General features: G+C 39.5%; 1 protein-coding gene across 2 annotated transcripts in view; it reads left to right on the forward strand.

The window, feature by feature from the left end:
* Positions 1 to 1,437: 1,437 nt before the first annotated feature.
* The window catches only part of ramp1 (receptor activity modifying protein 1), a 65,270-nt gene continuing 46,717 nt past the window's right edge, over positions 1,438 to 19,990 (forward strand). Inside the window, exon 1 of one of the 2 annotated variants that reach the window (XM_061053810.1) lies at positions 1,438 to 2,069. In XM_061053810.1, coding sequence (XP_060909793.1) covers positions 2,012 to 2,069 — 58 coding nt within the window. In that variant the 5' untranslated portion in view covers positions 1,438 to 2,011. The remainder of the gene's footprint in view (positions 2,070 to 19,990) is intronic. The other variant, XM_061053809.1, reaches the window with a different exon arrangement.

Below are 19,990 nucleotides of genomic sequence, written 5' to 3' on the forward strand. Positions count from 1 at the left end.
TGCGACTGATTGGCCCTGATTTGGTCCAGGTGTGTGAAGGTTATATATACCCCTGCAGCACTCTGTGCTGGCTCATTGTCTCACCATCAGAGACAGTGAGAGGTTCTCTCTGTCTTTCTTGTGTCATCTAGAAGTGTGTGATTTTGTACAAGCACCACTTGACTTTTCTCGATGGGCTTACTTACGAGTTCCATCAGATCTACAAGTGTAGTTTGTTCGTGCTGGGAATTTCTGATTCAGCCTTTTTGTTTATTTGTAAACACGGGCCTGATGGCCTTTGTGTCTCAGCTGCTTCTGGGGTCTCCCCTTTAGCCTCATCTAGTTTCTTGTCAGCTTCTCGGCAGCAGTGGTTTTGTTTCTAGTCTTGTTTGTATTTAGAAGAGGGAGCCTTTTTGTTTTGTTTGTAACTTTTTGGTTTCTCGTCCGTTCCTATTTAATGGCTTGCGATTTGCAATCCACTTTCCCGAAACCTTACGATAGGAAATGTATTTTCTCATTTCACCCCGTTAAAAAGAACAACTTTTAACTCAAAACTTTATTTTAAATACATGGATCGATGAGGTCCCAAATTTTTCCAATCTTTTGGGCTACATTTCAGTGAAAATTGTAAAAGGAATGAAAAATGTGTTGATGATGATGTCTGGTTTGCTTTAAAACTTTGAGTTCTATTTCTTTAGTTTATCACAAAAGAAAAGAAAAGCATGCCAAGAATTGTCAGCATAAAGTAAATTAACAGCTGGAAATGAAGGAGAATAAAATGAATTGGTCCTCATAGACTGCTCGAGAGAAGTACAGCATCCGTCATTTACAGTTAATGAGGTGTAAGGCTTCAGTTGACCGCTAGGGGGAGATGTCGGCCAACTGTGCAACTGTCCAACGCCGAACCAGCAGCACTACGATCCACTGAGCCACCTGTCTGTTGAGCTCCAGTACAGGTGGAAACTAGTTCTAGAGTTATAATGATGCATTATTCACCCTTAAAGAACACGTAGATTGAATCAGGAAATGACGTCACCTCGCCTATTTATAAAGAGCATTGAAACAGTTGCCTTTTTCATGAGGTATAGGCTATAATGACCGCTTTCCATCTACACCGCGAAGAACGTTTTAATCTGTGCAAACACAAAAATGAAGGTCCAACAAGAATGTCCCTTTTATAATAGAGAGGAGAAAATAGATTTGCATTCATCATCCCAGTAGGAGGTTAATTAAATAGTTCTTCTTCATCTAGTTCAGATGGCGTCACAACGGTTTAATGGAATTATTTAAGGCTGCGTTGGATTACTGCTGTTTTTCTTTTATTCAGCCACTTTATTAAAACTTGTTTGCCATGCGCCGTTTGGCCGCTGGTATGTATCCGATTAACCAATGGAAAAGTACCATTAGCAGCCCCGTTCCTCCCCCTTCATCCAATTCACCATCACGTCCCCTCTCTGCTCTGTAATCGTTGTGTTTGGGTCATCTCTGTGTCCCCTCGGTTCACCCAGAGCCGTGTCCTCACCGAGAGAGCCAGTGAACCCTGACACAGTCTCTCAGATCCCCCGGTCCCGGGTTGGCTGCTGCGTCCCGTTGCGCACAGAACAATACAGTTTCCAAGCGCTGCACACTTCGCGCGCGCTCCGGATTTTTTCGGGGTATCTCGGGACAGCTGGTGAGAGAGAGAGAGAGGGGGAGAGAGAGGGAGAGAGAAACAGAGCTACAACTTTACGAGAGGATATGATTCATGTGTGGATGACAGAGGATCGGTGACAGGAGGACTCGGGGGAGTTCAGATTCAGCAAGAACAAGGACGAGGCTTGGCCCCTCTCCTCCCCCGAGCAGTTTGCGCAAGGTTATCCATGCAGAGGCTCCTGTCGCGGCTGAATGACCGGAGAGACACTTTACATGGATTTCTTCCCCATCTGTGACTTATGAAGTTACCTGCTTTTTACTCTCGGAGATCGTGCTAGTCTCTCTCCTCTTCGCTTTCCCTCCCAAACTTCAGTCAGTGGATCTTTTTTAGAGCGGCAGGATGGGATCACAGACCGGAGCAGCGCTGCAGAAACAGACGCTCCTGTGCTTCATTGTAGGTGAGTGTCTCACCCTGTGGCACCACTGATGTGCGTAATCAAGATATAGTTTTAAGTAATTAATTTAGAGTTTGACCTCTATTTTTGTAACTCTTGTAAAACTAAAGTGGCACTTTTGACTGAGTAGATTCCTCATACAAATCTGTCTGAAAAGTGGGTTAGGATTGTGTTTATTTATTGTTTTTTTTTTTTTAAAAGATGATGTGCAAACGATTTATATTCTCTCTTTTCTTTATGATCAGAGCTAAAGAGAGGGGAGTCCCTCAATTAGTAACATTTTTACTTCAACCTGATCTGAATTTCGTTGGAATGTTTAATAACTACAACCAAAAGCTGCATAATTGTTACAAGGGCTCTGTGTTTGTCGTGGGTATTACTCAGTTCAGAAAAACTCTATTTGTCCCCGGGGGGCAATTTAAAGGGGTGGGTAAATAAAAATAACTTTCATAAGTGGTATTCTTCATGTAGACCATAAAATACCATGTCCCTCTCCCTTTATCATTCCACCAGTTCCCTAACCTGTTGCTTTGTTATGATATTATATCTAATAAATTACAGGATAATTGTTGGTTCTTCTTTCCAACCTGGTGCAAAGTAAACAAAATCATCTTTCTGTTAACTGGAGCTTTGTAGAGCATCCGGGAAGAGAGTTAAGAGGTTCAGGATGGAAGTGGCTTCAGTCATTTGGAAGTGTGAGGGAGACCTGTTGACACACGTTTGTGATTTTCAGAAAGATCTCTGGTATCAGGAGTTTTTTAGATGAAGTCTTAAGTTCTTTATTTCTGGTACCCAGACAGAGTTTACAGCTGTGAGAGCTGAGAGACTTGTTTTGATCATAATGCAGCCTTTTTGTTTGGAATTGTACCTCAGTTATTCTTCTTTGTCTTCAGTTTGAGTTGCTTTGTCTTCCTCTGTACTGAAGAAAACCGTCGTGTTTCAGGACAATCAAACCTTTAAAGTCATTTTATATTGTAATGATTTCAGGTTCTTCACCGTTCCGAATTCTGCCAGAATGAAGCTCAGTTGTTTTGATTTATTCATTTTAGCTTGCTACCAAAGTTGCTTAATACACAAATTAAAAAAGAAAAGAAAACAGACACATTTGATAAAATGACAAAAATTCATCTCTAAAAAGTGCTCGTCTCTAAATTTAGGGCAGGTTGACTCAGGTGGACATCGATGGGGATAAAACAAGTTGAGGTTAAAGCTCATCACATTCTTGTTCTGATTTCAGAGTCCTGTTTGTCTGGTGATTAAAACATTTTGCTTTCATCTTTCCAATGTACCTCTGCCATCGATCTATGATCATATATAGTAAAAAGGTTTATAATGGAAAAAGGAAAACATTAAGCAGATGCATTTTTATTTTAATCGGGCATAATTCCTTGTTTACACACAAAGAAATTAAATTAACATTAAATTGAAGATAAATAGGCATGATTTATGGGCTTTGCTGTTGTTTAATTCATTTAATGCCAAGTCCACTCGTCTATTGAACAAACAACCTATTAAGTGAATGTTTAAGATTTGATATTTGTGCTTTAATTATTTGCAGTTTTTCAAATGAATAATCAAGACATAGATTTGGAGCAACAGCTTTTTTTTACACAGCTGCCAAACTCTTACCACACAGTTTGAGTGGTGTGAGAGTGTGTATGAATTTATCAAACAGTTGTGAGCTTTAAAAGTGCAGTTGTTTTGAATTCTACAGCTCATACATTTTAAAACTTAAGGGACTAAATGTTGGAAGTACTTGCTACTTTAATCAGGAGAGACAAGCAAATTAATTCAAGAAAAAGAAAAGATGGGGAAGTGAAGGGTTGGATGTATCAATGGCATGAATGAACTGAAGGAGGAGAAAGACAGCAGCATTATGATAAGTTAATGATGAGGGAGAGGAGCAGGGCTATGGGAAAGATGTTACCAGGTGATGAGAACAACTGATGAATACAGGAAAATATGAGTGCTTGAACATGAACATGCATGGTGCAGTGAACGCAACACTATGAGAAATGAATGATAAAACCAGTATGCAGATGTTAGTTGTACTGACTGTTCTTTTGCGAAAGCTACTTCGAAGCGTTCTGATTGGAAAGTTGATGTGCTTGGAAAAAAACATCTTGATTGACAATTATCTTCAGGAGTTGCCATTATGTCCAATTTGCTTCATTCCGAGCACACATTTTAGTGTTGCCTAGATTTAATTTAATTTATTATGTCATTTATCTAAACAGGAAAATGATGCAGAGTGCTGCTTCTCTCCTTCAATGAAACAATCTTTGGCTGAGTGTAAACAGAGCACAAGACGCTTAGTTTTTTTTTATTGGTGATTCAGATTTTGAACAGCCGAGCTCACTGATGACTGAGATCATTGTGCTCATCAGTTTATTATCATATCTGTGATATGTACAGTAGTGTGTTACTTCCTCTTATTAATAACTGAGAAAGCCACAGCCGTGATGTGAAAAATGTATGTGGAGTCACATTTTAGTTCTTGAATGAAGAATATGGCTGGAACCAGAAACTACAGGCAGTCAGAGCAGAGCATTGCGTGGTAAGAAATGTGACGTGTTCACTTTTTTATTGTAATATGCTAATGCAGACCCCTCCTCCCACAACAAATGCATTGATGCATAACCAAGATAAATAGTCAAAGTCTTAAGAAACCCATCGTTCTTTTACGTTTGTGTTAAGTATTGTAAGTATCAGCATTTGCATCTGTTCAAGCTCGAGCTGCTAAAAACAATCCATTCTTAAGATCACAATTAATCGCTGTATTCCAACAGTCAATCACAATTAACCAAATGTTTGAAATTCCATCATTTTGCATTTAAAAACAGGTTTTATTATGCTTTTATTTTGATTGAGCTTAGGGTACTTAGCAAATATACTTTTATTTTGAAAGTAAATAAGGAACTTCTGGTAGATCGAAGGTTACAACTTTAACTTATGCACAGACTTTTTGTTGTTACTGATCAGAAAGTGAAGCAGTTGATATCACATGGTGCATATTACTTTTGACCTGTCAAATGACTGTTTGGGAGTTTTTTAAAAGTGAACTGGAACATTCAAAGGCACAATGGTATTGTTCTTTTGTATCCCTGTGTGGTACAGGGAGACCCTGTGTGGTACATGGTGCATCTAAAGGGACAAAATAGCAATCAATGCGTTAACGCTGACTGCCCTATAGTTCAAATTATTATTAGTTGCATTTGTTTAATATGAAAGGTTGTGGTTTATATTTTTAGGGAGTAATCCAGAAGGATAAAAGATGGCTTGTAAAGACAGTGAAGTCTCGCTTATAAAGAAAAATGTGCTTATTGTTTGTTAAGAAACTAGCTGTTAAACCGAGTAATTACACCTTTGTTTTATTTCTCAAAGTCTTTAAATGATTGTGCATGCAAGAGAGCAAAACTGCATATTAGCCCAATGCATCTCAATTACGTCATACTAAAACGTGCATTTTGCCATTCTAATCAAATTCAGTGAGCATCTCCTCCTGGTTCACGAATTGTCCGTTCTGTTTCTGCTGAAACAAAATCAAATGTTTGCGCACAGCCCAAAAGAGAAATCAAAAAAATATGATAACGGAGGAAAGAGGGGGCAGAATATTGGGAACACGCTAACATGTGTTATCTAAAAGATAAGCTTGCCTGAGATCACCAAAGAAGAGAAGATCAGAGGAGGAAAAAAAATATTAATAAAAGAGGGATTGTAGTCAGGAAATGGGGAAGAGTCCCTCAAATGTCAGTGAGGCTACTTAGTTGTGGACAAAACGCCAAGAGCTGACAGCCTGCAGACTGAAGCAGAGGTTATGTGTTTCTGCTTGACAGGATAGTAACATTAGTGTTGCTGTGCTGCCTTCCTTTGCTATGACATGCTATGCTTCCCTTTACTGTGGATAATTTACCCTTAGGTGGTCCAGACGCTCCAGATTCTGCCATATTGCCCAGTTATTAGAATAACTTCCCTGGCAATGTGCGTACACAAGTCTCTGTAGGAGCACCGAAGGGAGGAGTATTTGTTTAGCTGCTGTGTTCAAATATCAGGAATCTTTCTTCAGAATCCCAGAACATAGCTTAGTTACATTAAACTAGCCAGTGTAAAGACACTTGTGATCATTTTCTTCAATACTGTGATCAGTATGAATTAATGTAGCACCTTTATTCTACTTGAAGAAGATTCATTTTCAGATGGGAAGAGCTGATACTCAGAGTGGAGGATGTGAGACGGGTCAGACAACACTGACACTGACAGAATAACATAGCCTACTCACTGCTCATTTGGATGCGCAGTGTCTTTAGGTCTCGGTCATTCTGCGTCCATTTATGTGCAATATGAAGCTATGAGTTAAAGTGTGCTAACATTAGCCGCTAACACAACAATGCAGGCCACAGGCAACTGCACCTCGAGCAAAGAACAATTTGGTCCGCTGCTTACGCTTCATGGTGCTTAATTATGGTGCTTTCTAATTGATAGCGAGTGGAGAGGGGTTGGAGGTGTGTTGCTGGAGGAGAGCGGAGGCTTCAGAATAGCTGAGGTGTGGCAAAACAGCAGTTTTATTTTGGTTTCATGCTGGTGCTCAAGGGTGACATCTACTGGATCAAAAAGTTGCACATTCTTCCTTTAAGCACTGGATATGCTTTTGTCTAAAATTGTACCAATTTTCTTTTCTTTATTATGCATTCAAACATCCCCAAAATGCATGTTAAGACCATTCAGCTGATAAAGTCTTCCTTTATCCATCTTTTAACCATCTTATTTTTCCTTTTTCTTTTTTTGTGTATTGCTGCATGCACACATATATCTGCAGCACTTGTAATTTTAGACTCATGAAGACATTCAGTTGACTTGGGTTCATTTCCTAACCTCTAACACTGACGCTAACCACTAAATGCTTTACCCTTTGCTGAACTGAAACATGAATCTCATCCCCTTACCCATGAACTGAGCATTTGTCATGGTGGAGTAGGACTGAAAAAAAAAGTGCTGTACACACGCACACTGTGACGCTCTCCGACAAAGGTGTTCAGGCAAGCTTCCTCTGCTCTTTGCCCTTTTTTCCATTTTGAAAGGCTTCATGTAGGTGTTCTGTATTTACAGAAAAAGAAAGTTATTACTCATCGCAGCAGCCCTAGGTTGAGGCTTTACATTTTCACCTCATTCACAAACAGCAGTGGAGCAAAGTTTTTGCTCTGTAAAATCACTTTTTCAAAAGTGATTTATTTCCCAAGATCCTTAAATAATGATCCCCACTCCAGCTGTTCATTTATCAGTCGAGGACACTTCATTCTGTCAGTCTTACAAGCATTTACAATGCCTGGCAGCATACTTTAATCAATAGAGTCTAGATTTGATTAATAACCTTTGCCTGTGAAATCATCAAAATCATTTTTGGGCCATAACAGTAGTAGATTTTTAGATTTTTAATTTTCTCTGGTTATATTTTGACTAAAAAGTGAAGAATTGATGAAGGATAAGGCGTCTTCAATCTGTCCTGTATAGATATGATGGGATTGGCGCAGAGGGACACTTTAATCCTGTTTCCCTGACGTGATCGTCTTTCATCTGACAGCTCAGGATTCAATTTGAATTCCTTTGAAATATTTCACTCACACACAAGCGAGCCAACTAGACTGTAGTAACATGACAAAAGGAAAAAACTTTGAGCTTCGTCTCAGGGGAAAACATAAGGCAAAATGTGACAGTGTGACTGGAATGACTGAGTGTCCCGTAAGTAAACAATCACAGAGGTTGGTAGAGTGGGCTCTAACTAAAGTTTGAGGCTCAGAGGCGGTCATGAGTGATGTCTGGTGGAGTCTGTGGCTTGTTACTTTGTTTTTGTTTTTTTTTTACAAAATCTCTTCATTAAATTGACAGGTATCATGATACAATAATCATTAAGGACAATTTTTTTTTTGGTCGCATGACACATACCCCCCCTCCCCGCCCATACATATACACACACAGACACATAAATTACAATAACATAACCATACCAGGGGGCAAAAAGAAAAGACAAGCATAAAACACAAAAAAAATAAATAGAAAAGAAAAAAACCCACAAAAAACCCTAATATAATAATACTAAAGAAAAATAATGATAATAATAAAAAAATATTTAAAAAAACAACGATATAACAGTATATATTCCTTCCTTCTTACATTGTTATACAGAGCATAGATAGAGAATCAACTGTCCTGTAGTGTCTTCAATTCTGTTATAAATTGAGCATAGGGCCCCAGACAGATACTAATTTTTCACATGAACCCCTCAAGTTGCACTTTCTTTTCTCCAAATTTAAGAACATCATGAGGTCCTTTAACCAGTCCGAAGCTTTGGGGGGAAATGGTGATTTCCATTCCAATAATATTCTTCTGCGAGCTACAAGAGATGCAAAGGCAATGCAGTCCTTTTATTTTTCTACTAATTATTTGATTAACTGTAAGTACTCCAAAAATAGCCATTTCTGGACACGGTGTCAGCAACATGTTTAAAGCCGTTGCAAGGTGTTTAAAAATAGTTGTCCAATAGCCATGCAAGCGGGGACATCTATTACAAGTGTCTGAGATACTGGCGTACATTTTGGAGAGTTTGTGGTTAGTAAAATAGGAGCGATGGACAACCTTAAGTTGTATCAGGTTAAGTCTGGAACAAGACGAGCTGTCATTCACTCGGGCTAAAACACTACACCAGTCATTGTCATCTATAGCTTTACCAAGTTCCTCCTCCCAGTCTTTTTTGATATTGTCCAGAGAAGTTTTTCTGAGCTGGGATATTAGAGTGTAGATTTTTGAGATGAGGCCTTTCTGATTTGTGGGCATATCCAAGATTGAGTCGATTATAGAGGTAGGAGGAGTATTAGGAAAGGAGGCATTGTTTGCTTTAACAAAATTGCGGACTTGAAAGTATCGAAAGAGATGAGAATGTGGTAAGTTACATTTTTCACACAATTCACTGAAGCTACAAAAGATGTTGTCAACATAAAGGTCCTTTAGTCTGGCAAGACCTGAGATATGCCATAAAGAAAAGGCCATATCAGTGACAGGAGGGAGGAAGAGATGGTTGTTATGGATCGGGCTATGGTTAGATAATCCCTGGAGCCCAAAGGCCAGTCTAAATTGAGTCCAGATTTTTAAAGTGGAAGTGACGATTGGATTACACGTAAATTGGGTGGGTCGTATTGGGAGTTTTGATGTTAGCATAGCCAAGAGTGAGGAAGAGGGGCAGGATTTGGCTTCAAGTTCACACCAGCTTAATGTTGGTTCCTGGACCCAGAGTGAGATTTTGTGAATATTAGTTGCCCAGTAATCGTTTCTTAAATTAGGTAGTGCCAATCCACCTGCAGATCTCTGCCTTTGTAAGAACTCTCTCCTGATCCTGGGGGTCTTGCCTTTCCAAAGGAAGGAGATAATTAGTTTATCTATTGCACAAAAAAAGGATTTAGGTAAGAAGACTGGAAGACATTGGAAGAGATACAGAAAACGGGGAAGCACATTCATTTTTACACAACCCTTTCAGCAAGGGATAATTGTAAGCTGTTCCACCTTCCCAAGTCCTTTTTGAGCTGATCAATTAAGGGAGGAAAATTATTTTTGTACAGGTCTGGTAGTTTTCGACAGATAGTAGTATTTAAAACTGATTCTAGACATCTTAAAGGGGAGGTGCCTATCAGGGATCTGAAAGGCTAGATTGTTTACAGGGAAGCATTCACTTTTGGAAGTTAAGTTTATAACCTGAGAAAGATCCAAACCTATTTAGTAGCTTAATTGTCTGGGGAATAGTAGATATCGGATCAGAGATAAACAATAATAAATCATCCGCATAAAGAGAAAGTGTGTGTTCCGAGCCACATCTAAGGATACCTTGACTAAAACTGGCGGATTTAAGTGCAATCGATAGGGGTTCTATCGCAGTTGCAAACAACAATGGGCTCAGAGGACACCCTTGGCGCAAACCTCTGCTGAGTTTAAAATATTGAGACTTCAACCCATTGGTGCTTACGGAGGCCTTAGGTGAGGAATATAAAAGCGTTATCCAGGATATAAATTTGGACCCGATGCAAAATCTCTTAAGCACCTCGAACAGGTACCCCCACTCCACTCTATCAAACGCTTTTTCCGCATCCAGAGATACCACCACTTCTGGCGTCTCACTTGATGCTGGAGAGGTGACTTTGTTTTTTTAATAAGTTTTGGTGTTTGGCAAGCTTTAAATTAATTTATCTTGTGGAATGAAAAGAGTCTGAAAAGAAAAGCTCAAGTTAATTAAATGTAGGCTTGATTTAGAATCAAACTAGCTTTAAGAAATCCAGCTGATTAAATAGAAAGTTTTAGATTGTTACTAGTCCATCTGTACTAAAACAACAGAAATCCTCCTTTCAGTAATCCCCATTGGTAGCATCATGGCTGTGCAATAAGCCTTCATAAATTAAGACATATCTCTCAGAGTACTCACTAAATCTCAAGAAAATGGGGATTTTATTTTGTTAAACTAGGGATATGATATAGACAGATACAATTCTCTCTTTAAAAAATCAAAGATGCTGCCATTATGCAATCCTGGAAACCATTGGCAGTCATCTAAGGATGTTCTAAACAGATTGTAGCAAACAAGTGCAGCTAATAATCCAATTTGTTTCCTGCTGCCATCTCCTTTCTTGATTGTTAAATTGCTCAGTCAGACTGTGAACAATGGTAAAGCATGGAGAGGAAAGTCTCTGCTAGAAGTCTTGTAACGTGAATCGCTGGCTTCACCAGAAGCCCCCAAAATGGGTTGTTGTTGAGGCTGTATCGCCATTGATGGTGGTTGATGGATTACAAGATTGGGAAATTACTAACCTGATTTATACTCTGCTTTCTGAAGCCTCGTATACAGTAATCAATGCAAGAAGCTGTAAACACATGGACGTTAGCTAACAGTATCTTAGTGGAACACTGAGTAGACATACAATAAAGGGAACATTCATAAAGAGTCCTGCTTGTGTCCAATTGATTGATGTCAGTCAAAATTCAATTTCCTTTTGGCTGCATACTAGTCTCCCCAAATGCAGAAGGGAAATATCTGGCTATGTAATACTACTATTTTTCAAACTAGTCGCTAACTTTGCTTGGGATTTTTCGCTGAAATCAGCTGTCAACCATGGCTAAAACTATGCCAATGGACGTTTCTAAGCAACACCTTAGATAGCATAGAGCTTTTAAGTAGAGCTGCTTTAAGAATGCAGTTTTGCGCTAACAAATACTTTTACATCTGTCCCCTGTTTCTTATGGTACATTTTGTCCTAAGAAGGAATTAGTTCTTAGCCATTAAACCCAGTAGGACAGATCACAACCAATGTCATTTTCAACAAACCAGCCAGTAGTGTATGGAGATAAAAAGAAATAAGCTATCATTTGAGTTATGTTGTTGTATTTTCCATGTGTTTCCCATAAATGGAAATAGATTTAAGGACAGAAGACAAGATACAGGCCTCTTTATGACTCCTTGAACAGATATGTGTTTTTTACGCCAGAGTTGAGAAGCCTGAGTGTTCATCAAAACACTACTTTGCCAGTCAGATGTGGAAGTTTGTTGGCTGACATCCTGCAGCACCAGCAGGCATGGATCTTGTTTTTAAGGCAACAATGTGAATGAACTCAGAGAGATGAGTTGACCCCCTACTGCTACAGACACATTGCAGGATTCTGTGATGTCACCCCCAGAGACACCAGTGTTAATTTTTGTCAGGTTTTTTTCCCCCTCTACAAAGCTCCCCTCTCTCCAGAGAACACAGATGCATGGACTGTTTAGAAGCACGGGGCTCTCGCAGTATTTCATGTGTTTCTGGTGTGAAGGACTCTGGGGTACGATTTTTAGAACGTCCATAAATCTGCAGATGGAGAGAGAGGGGAGACAATGAAAGTAAGAAGCAGTCTAACAAGACAGAGGGAGATAAATGGAGTAGGAGGGGCTGGAAAGTCAAAGTTTTAATAGGGCTGATATATGTCTGCCTCTGTTTGGTATAGTGTGTTTTTCCTTGTATGTGTTTGTGTGCGCTGACTGACAGCCCCGCCCACTGGACTTTGGCTAATTAGATAAATGGTAAGCAGGGGGTGAAAGGATGAGAAGGAAGCTGACAAAAGTAGCCATGCCCCCTTTTGATGGAGCTGTTATTCATGTGTAATATTAAATTACCCTGTTACACACTTCCTCTCCCTATAGAGTTTATTTTTCATCAGTTTTCTCTCCCACCTCTTCCTCCGAGAGTCTTCTTACAAGGAAGATGAATACAAATATCAAAAGAGTGACAAATAACATTACTGTTGCATAGTTCAGTGAGATGTTTTCGGCTAGCAGAGCCAACAGAACACAGGAGATACAAATAATGACCCAAGGTTGTGCAGACGCTCTGAGGAGAGGGTTTTCAGTATTGCAGCTTTTTTTCTCTGATTGTATTCAGCTTTTGTTGGCTGCTGCAAAAGCAGTTTACTGCACAAAAACAATCAATATGTGCTCACTGACTAATTATTCCAGACTTCGCTTCAAAGATCTTATTTCATTCTGTGTTGAGAGGATAAGTTGGTCTAAAAGGCCCGTCATGATTGTTGAACTGTTTCGTGCCGCTCTACAGTTGTGAGGAGAAAGGAATTCTAGGGGTGTTTAAAGTCTGACATTTTCACAGTCACACAGATAAGCAACTCTTCATGATAGGTTGGTCATTTTTGGTTAAGTGTAGGGATACTGAGAATTAACCTTGTCAGACATGCTACATAATTAACAAACAAGCAATAACCTGTGTGTTTGTGTATGTCCATAATGCACTTAACTCAATTATTGTAACCACCTCCCCAGAGAGTGGTAATATGAAACAATTTATGGAAACCGTTAATGTTCATGGGCCAAATTTGCATTCATAAATTATGACAGCACATTAACTTTGGTATGGTTAAGGTAAAGTTAAGATTGTTTGATTTATTTTTATTGCTTGATTTATTTTTATATAAAGCACTTTGTGATACATCGTTGTGTGAAAAGTTCTTTACAAATGAAGTTTAATTGATTGAAAATTCATTTTTTAATACATTTGTAAACTATTAGGGGTGGCGATGGCTCAGTGGTAGAGTTGGTCAGTATCTTAACTGGAAGGTTGGGAGATCAATCCCCAGCTCCTGCAGCCACATGTCGAAGTGTCCATGGGCATGACACTGAATCCTAAATTGGTCCCGATGCTTTGTCAGTGGCGTGTGAATGTGAATGGATTAGTTAATACTTATAGACACTTTACATAGCAACCTCTGCCATCAGTGTGTGAATGTGGTGTAAATGTGTAATTGGGACCTGCAGTGTAAAAAGCGCTCTGAGGAGTCATAAGATAAGAAAATCGATGAAAAAGTCAATTCAACAAGTCCATATTGTCTCCTTTTTACTTAAATAACGAAAACACATGAACAAAAAATCTTTTTATCATCTGCAAATACAACCGGATTACATTTTTGGATACTTTACATAGGTCACTTTATACACTAGATAAAAAGTTGAGGACCCAACACTGACCCATGGGGAACGCCACAAGAAGAGAGAGAGAGAGAGCTGCTGACACAAGACTCATTAAAGCTGGATGATGCTAGTTTGTACAAGCTAATCTAACCCTGATGGGTTGTGTGATTGTGGCAGATTTTTTCAAAGAAGGTACAAAAGCACTCACGGACACAGATCAGACACAAGTTTATCCAAGGGAACACTTCTATATAGTATTGTTAGTGACATGCAATGTTCACAATTTATTTGAACTAGAATTATAATTAAATAATGCTTTTTCTTTTATAAGATCAAGATTATAACATTTTTATGAGACCAGAACCTAAATCTATCAACACTAAATCCCCTCATCCTCTAAATCCAAGTTATCAGCCCGCTCATTGTGAACTGCAGAGCAGATTTTACAGTCCATTCATCTTGGCCTCTGCTCTCTCACATTACATTTAACCTTACATAACAGTGACATAGTGAGCCTGTCATAATGGGTCACTTAACCAGTGCATCAGACTGGATTCTTATTTTCAAAGATTTCCCCTCTAAGTGGCATATCTGCTTTATAAAAAGCTCAGGATTACACGTCAGAGTGGTCATGTGCATGCTTCAAGCCCGCAACACCAAGAGCTCGTGACACAGTGTCACACCACAAAGCCTGAAAGCGATTTCTACAAACATTTATCTAACCAGACTGTTCAAATAGTAACACATTGATATTTATAGCAATGGCCCGAGGGAGGGGTGACTGAGGCATGGGGACATCCTGTCGTAGGGAGCTGTCTCTTCTAACCACCGTCTCGCACTGCTGACCGCTCAGTTGCTCAGCCCGAGTGGTTTCTGGCTTCTGGGCTACAGTACAGGACAGCAGGACAGATTCTGGATCAGCTGCAGGATCAGCAGTTTGAGCTCCACAACCTGCTGGGAAAAAAATTGTACAGAGATAGATCTTACCCCTGCAGGAAAGTAGCTGAGAGAGCATTTAAGAGGCAAGTTTAATATGAGGAAGTCCCTAATAATTAAAAGACATCCTACAGGTTTCTTGAGAATATATATATGCATTACATTACTTAAAAGCAATTATCTGTAATAACATCATTATTTGCTGTGAACGATGAAACAGAAATACGACTTTGTGGTATATTTGTATGCCTTCACAGTAGCTCGAGCTGCAGCACAAAAGTACACAATATTGTAGGTTAAACATGTCTTGGCACAAATGTTCACTTGGATGATGATTTGTAAAAACACAAGCATGCTGCATTTATTGGAAATTCTGTGGTACTGAGCACATTTAAATTGGTGGGTTGTGAATTTTTCTGAGAGTTTTAGGTTCTAAAGCAGCCTATAATTAATCTTATTATTACTTTAAAAAACCTAGTCGCATGAATTACAATTTCTCCTATATGCTGTATCGTAGTGGATCAAGTAAGAACATTAGAAAGATGGCTCTCAGTTTAAAATGCATGTCCAGGAGGAAGCTGGAAAGAGCATGCTTAGTCGATCTTGCTCTGGTTTTGTCTGTTTTGAATAACAAGAAATAGAAATAGCATTATAGCTTATCATAAGTGGAAATCCTCTCTCTTTAGTCAGTTTATAATAGCTACCAATCTTAATGTAGGTTTTCTATTAATATCTCCCAGAAGAAAAAATAATCTGTTTACAGCTTGAGTTACACACAGGGATCCTGCTGGATTTACTGCCATCAGCGTTTTATTTAATTTTTCCTCTCTACACTGCTAGTGATGCACAACTTACCGATTTACTGGAAGGGGATTTAGTGTCAAATGGAGTGAGGCAGTGCAGAAAATCCTAAATTGGAGCAAATGAAAGTAAGTGGTTTTTATACATTGACTTTTAAATTAGAATGAGTAATTAATGTTAATGTGCCGGTCATGGACTTTAAACTCAAATACTCGTAAGATGCAGAAAAGCTCTTTTGGGATCATCTAGTGTTAGGAAAATGTTGATTTTACACTGAGTAGGTGTTATTGAGTCTCATTTGGCTCTGTCACACCAATCAGAGGGGGCAGATCGAGTCGAATCAAGTAAATTTTTATGGTGTTACTGTTCAAACCATGACAGATTTGAGCCCTAGTTCCGTTAATTCACTGCATCCCTCTTTCTACCATGAGAGGAGCTTCATCTCCCCGCTGTAGCCGTTGGTAAATCTGGACAAATAGCTCACCGCTCCACACTGATCACCGGATTTAACGGCTCATATGGTTGTGACGGCCCTGCCTCATATATCACTTTGACCTCAGGTAACAGCATTTCCATCACAAGCCTTTTACTGCTCTGGCTACACTGCCTGTATAATATTGAGCTCATATGGAAATTATGAGATGAACAAAAGCACTTATCCTCTCCTTCCACCTCTCTCTGTCAAACTGATCTTGAGGAAATATGAGCTGTGGCTAAATTTAAATCACTTAATGTCATGAAAGGTGCAGTTCCTTGTCTGCCTCTCTTTCATCTCTCTCTTTGTCTCACTTTGTCTCATATTTCTAATTAGCTATTAAAAAAAGGTGGAATGGGCCCCTAGCTCTTCTTCATTGTTTTCAAGGCTCTCCTCTTAACCTGTTTTTATAGCTGGTCACGACTGGTGTGCACTGTTTGAGTTGTGTGTGAGTTTGTTTATGCTTGTGTGTTAAATGTGTGTGCACTCTCAGAGCAGTAACCCAGTTTTCACTGTCACGCCTCAACAGCTAATGAGCTGCGTTGAGGCAAGGCTAGTTAGTGAAGCATGTGTGCAAGTTCATGCGTATTATTCTGTGTGTTTGTGTGTGTGGGTGTGTGTTTGTGTGCCCTGTGTATGGTGGAATAGCCATTAGCAATTATCCAGGCGCCACAGAGCCAACACACATTTCAGCACCTTGGTGTCGGGAGCAACGTATCACGCCACAAACACACATGCACACACATTTTCACATGCTGTCAAACTTGGCACCCGATCTCAGACAATAGGAGGCAGTGTCACATATGCAACACACCAAGAAACTCTCCCACACCTTCTGTGTGAGAATCCAGTCTGGAGTAGTGTTCTGTGATTCAGGCGTGCTCTCCCATATCATAGCTGTGCCCCTGAGCAAGACACCCAACGCTGAGCTGATGTCAAGCATCAACATCCAAAGTGTGTGTATGTGTTCTTCATACAGCTATATCTGAGGAAGTAAACCTAGTGGTTCAAAATGATAGAATTATAGAATCATTTTTCTGTCTGATTTTTAAATATGGTTTGAAGAACATGACATGAAGGTTCATGTATGGGTCAAACTAATTGAAGAGCTTTGTTTGTTACTGTGTGAAACCAAAAATAAACGCAGACCAATTTAACTAACATTCTAATTTCATGCAATGCATGTTACTTACATGACTAGGGAAAATAAGTTGGTACCTCAAAGTTGAGCTGCTGTGATAAAATCCTAATCTGAATTATACTAGGATACGTTAGCTCGTCAGTAAACATATTCTGTACACCAGGTCTGTTTCACCCGTTCGTCTTGACTACAGTAGGAGTTTGTTTTCATCCTTTGGTGAGGGTGGAGCAGCAGAGAGAATCACTCCCATGATTCACTGCCAGCCTTGACGTCACCTTTTCTTTTTGTTTTTATTGAGAGCCCCCTAGCGGAGGAATTTACATACTGTTTGTTTAAGTTTACTGCCTAGCGCATGGCCTATAGCGGTTGAGTCGCGCCCCGTGTGCGGAGGCTTTTGCTCTCTGGGCGGGTGGCCTGTGTCAGGTCCGGCTTGTGGCCTCTTTCCTGTATGTGGTTCACCACCCATCCCAGATTTCCTTACTCTATCCACTGTCCTATCTAAATAATCTCTAAATAAAAAAAAGGTTTACTGCCTGATTTGATAAATCATATATTATAAGTCTTGCAACTTCACATTTTGAATTGCTAACTTGACCCAATTACTGCAAATGGCAAACTGAGTGTAAAGTGCCTATATCGTCATATTTTAAGCCTAATGCTTCAGGACAAGCTTCTATATTTGTGAAGTCAGGGCTGAGAATTTGTTGCCATATGCTGTCAACATTTACTTTAAATAAACACTTAGAAGTATGTATCTTGCAGCTATTCAAAACCTCTTGAAGAAATATTCACGCTTCCCTGTTTGTCTTTGTACCTCAGAGAGTAGCAGTATATTGACTGAAGCTATATAACCATATGCTAAGTGGTGGAAGCTTTGACTCAAGTGCATTATAGTGTCATTTAACTTCATACATTATGAAAAATATGCGATCCCCTTTTGACTCAAGCTCTCGGTCTGGGCTGTGTTTCTTGTCTTGCTCTTCCCGTTAGCCCGTAAACATAAAGACCCCCTGGAAACTTGTGTACGTTTTTCTAATAAAAAATTCAACAGATCATAAAATGTCATTGCCAACACTCAAGTGGAAGCAGACACTCAAATGAACTGTTGCATTGTGTAACTGCATGTACAAAGAAAATCACCAGTGCACAATTGTGTGGCTGAGTGCAAACAAATGTTCCATCATAATGTATCAGCGCCTATGCGCACACTTGTCTTATTGCATCTGGTTTGAACACACAATCGTGCTCGGGCAGGGTACAAAACAAACGCCTTTGACTCCATCATGATGTCTTCCTGCACTTAGAGGGGTAGCGAGGCCGACAGCAGGATAGGATACTCCCCCCTCTGGAGTCTAGACCCTGGTGGTGGTGGTGATGGAGGTATGGAGGATGTGATGAGGAGTGGGTTTCTGAGGCTGGATCTGAACTCTGCTGAGCTGGAAAGGAGGTGACCAGGGCAGAGGAGGGTCGCAGCGATCACACTGAAATGACAAGCTGACTGTGGAAGAGAGAGATGACAGATTTTAAAATTTGACAGCAGCAGGATGATTGGTTGAGAGAGATTGCGGCAAAATCTGCTTGGTTTATTACCTGAAGACGCCCATAATCAGCTGATCATAGAGCAGGGAGACAGAGGGAGTGGCTAAATTGAATGAAGAAAATTGAATGAATATGTGAGGGAATATAACCAATCTTACTGCTTGAACTTATGCTGAGCTCCATTTGTTCAAACCTCGCATAAACACTTTGTTTTCTTATTAAAAGAAAATTAAATAGATGAATTGTTTGTTAACATGCTGGTGTAATAGGCCTGAGTTAACTCAGACAATGTGAGCTGACAATACAATACATTACCTCCAGAAGCAAAAGCAATGCATGGTGCTTTATATGCATCAAACACAATATCAGATAAATAACTCAACAAATTCAACACGGGCTCCAGTTAAACGAGCTAAAGACAAATCTGAGTGGATCGCATGAAGACCCATGAAAAATGATTTGTTGCTTTTATAACTCTGCCTTAGAAACGTTCTGGAAAAAGGAGACTGAATGAATATTCTATAAAGATTCTTCTGGTTTTTGAGATCACTCAGAGTGTGAGCTGCCAAACTCCCTCCCACACACACAGTCAATGCATATGGTGCTTCCTCGCCTTGCAGCTACAGTCTGTGTACAGTCAGTCATCTGCTGTATGTGGTAAATAAACACATGACTGTCCAAACAGTCCAGCAGTCAAAATCAAGCAAATAATGATGTGAATAAAGTCACCTCACTTCTCCAGCTATAAATCACACAATGAAGGGTGGTCTGCTGCCCGTTTTAATATTCACACTGAATATGATCTGATCTCGCTTTCTAACAGTCATTTTAGTTTAAATTTACCCCCAAGACCTTCCCTTAAACAGTTTATCCAAGCAAAAAAAAATTGACAAAGTGAAAGTTATTCCAAAAGTAATGTCATGATTAATTCTTGTTTGGTTTGTTTATTCCTTGTTGTTGATGCTTAGTTGTGGTTTCCTGTTTTATTTTGTCAGTTCTATCCTCGTGTTTCTGTTAACTTTGTTTTTATCTGTTGAAAAAGTTTAGTTTTGAGTGTTCCCTGTTTGATTTGATAGTTTTTCATCCTGTTTATCATGTCCAATGCTTCTTCCTGCCTCTGTGTGTTTCCCTCCAGTTTTGATTGCCCTGATTGTCTTCACCTGTGTCCTGTTAGTCTCACCTGTGTCTGATTAACCCTCCATTTAGTCTCAGCGTGCTTCTGATTTGTAAAGTGCCTTCTGGCAGTAGACAGTCCCTTCTAACCGTGCTGTACATTGTTAAGACCTACTGTTCGGATGTGTTGTGCACCATGGCTCAGTAAATAATACAAAACTTCACATTGCATGTAAACTATTGAACAACTAAACACTTGAAAGCTGTCCACATCCATCCACATCTTTTTTTTTTCCATCCTCATTTGTTTTGATTTGGAGGCGCACGTTTTACATTTAGTTTCGCACAGCATTGTGGGTGTTAAAATACAATTCAATTGTGAACTGAAAAGTCCGCACTTCATACTGAACTGTGGTTTTTTGGAAAGGGCCTCAGTT

Source organism: Labrus mixtus, chromosome 13 (assembly GCF_963584025.1).
Source record: "Labrus mixtus chromosome 13, fLabMix1.1, whole genome shotgun sequence".
Lineage (NCBI taxonomy): Eukaryota > Metazoa > Chordata > Actinopteri > Labriformes > Labridae > Labrus > Labrus mixtus.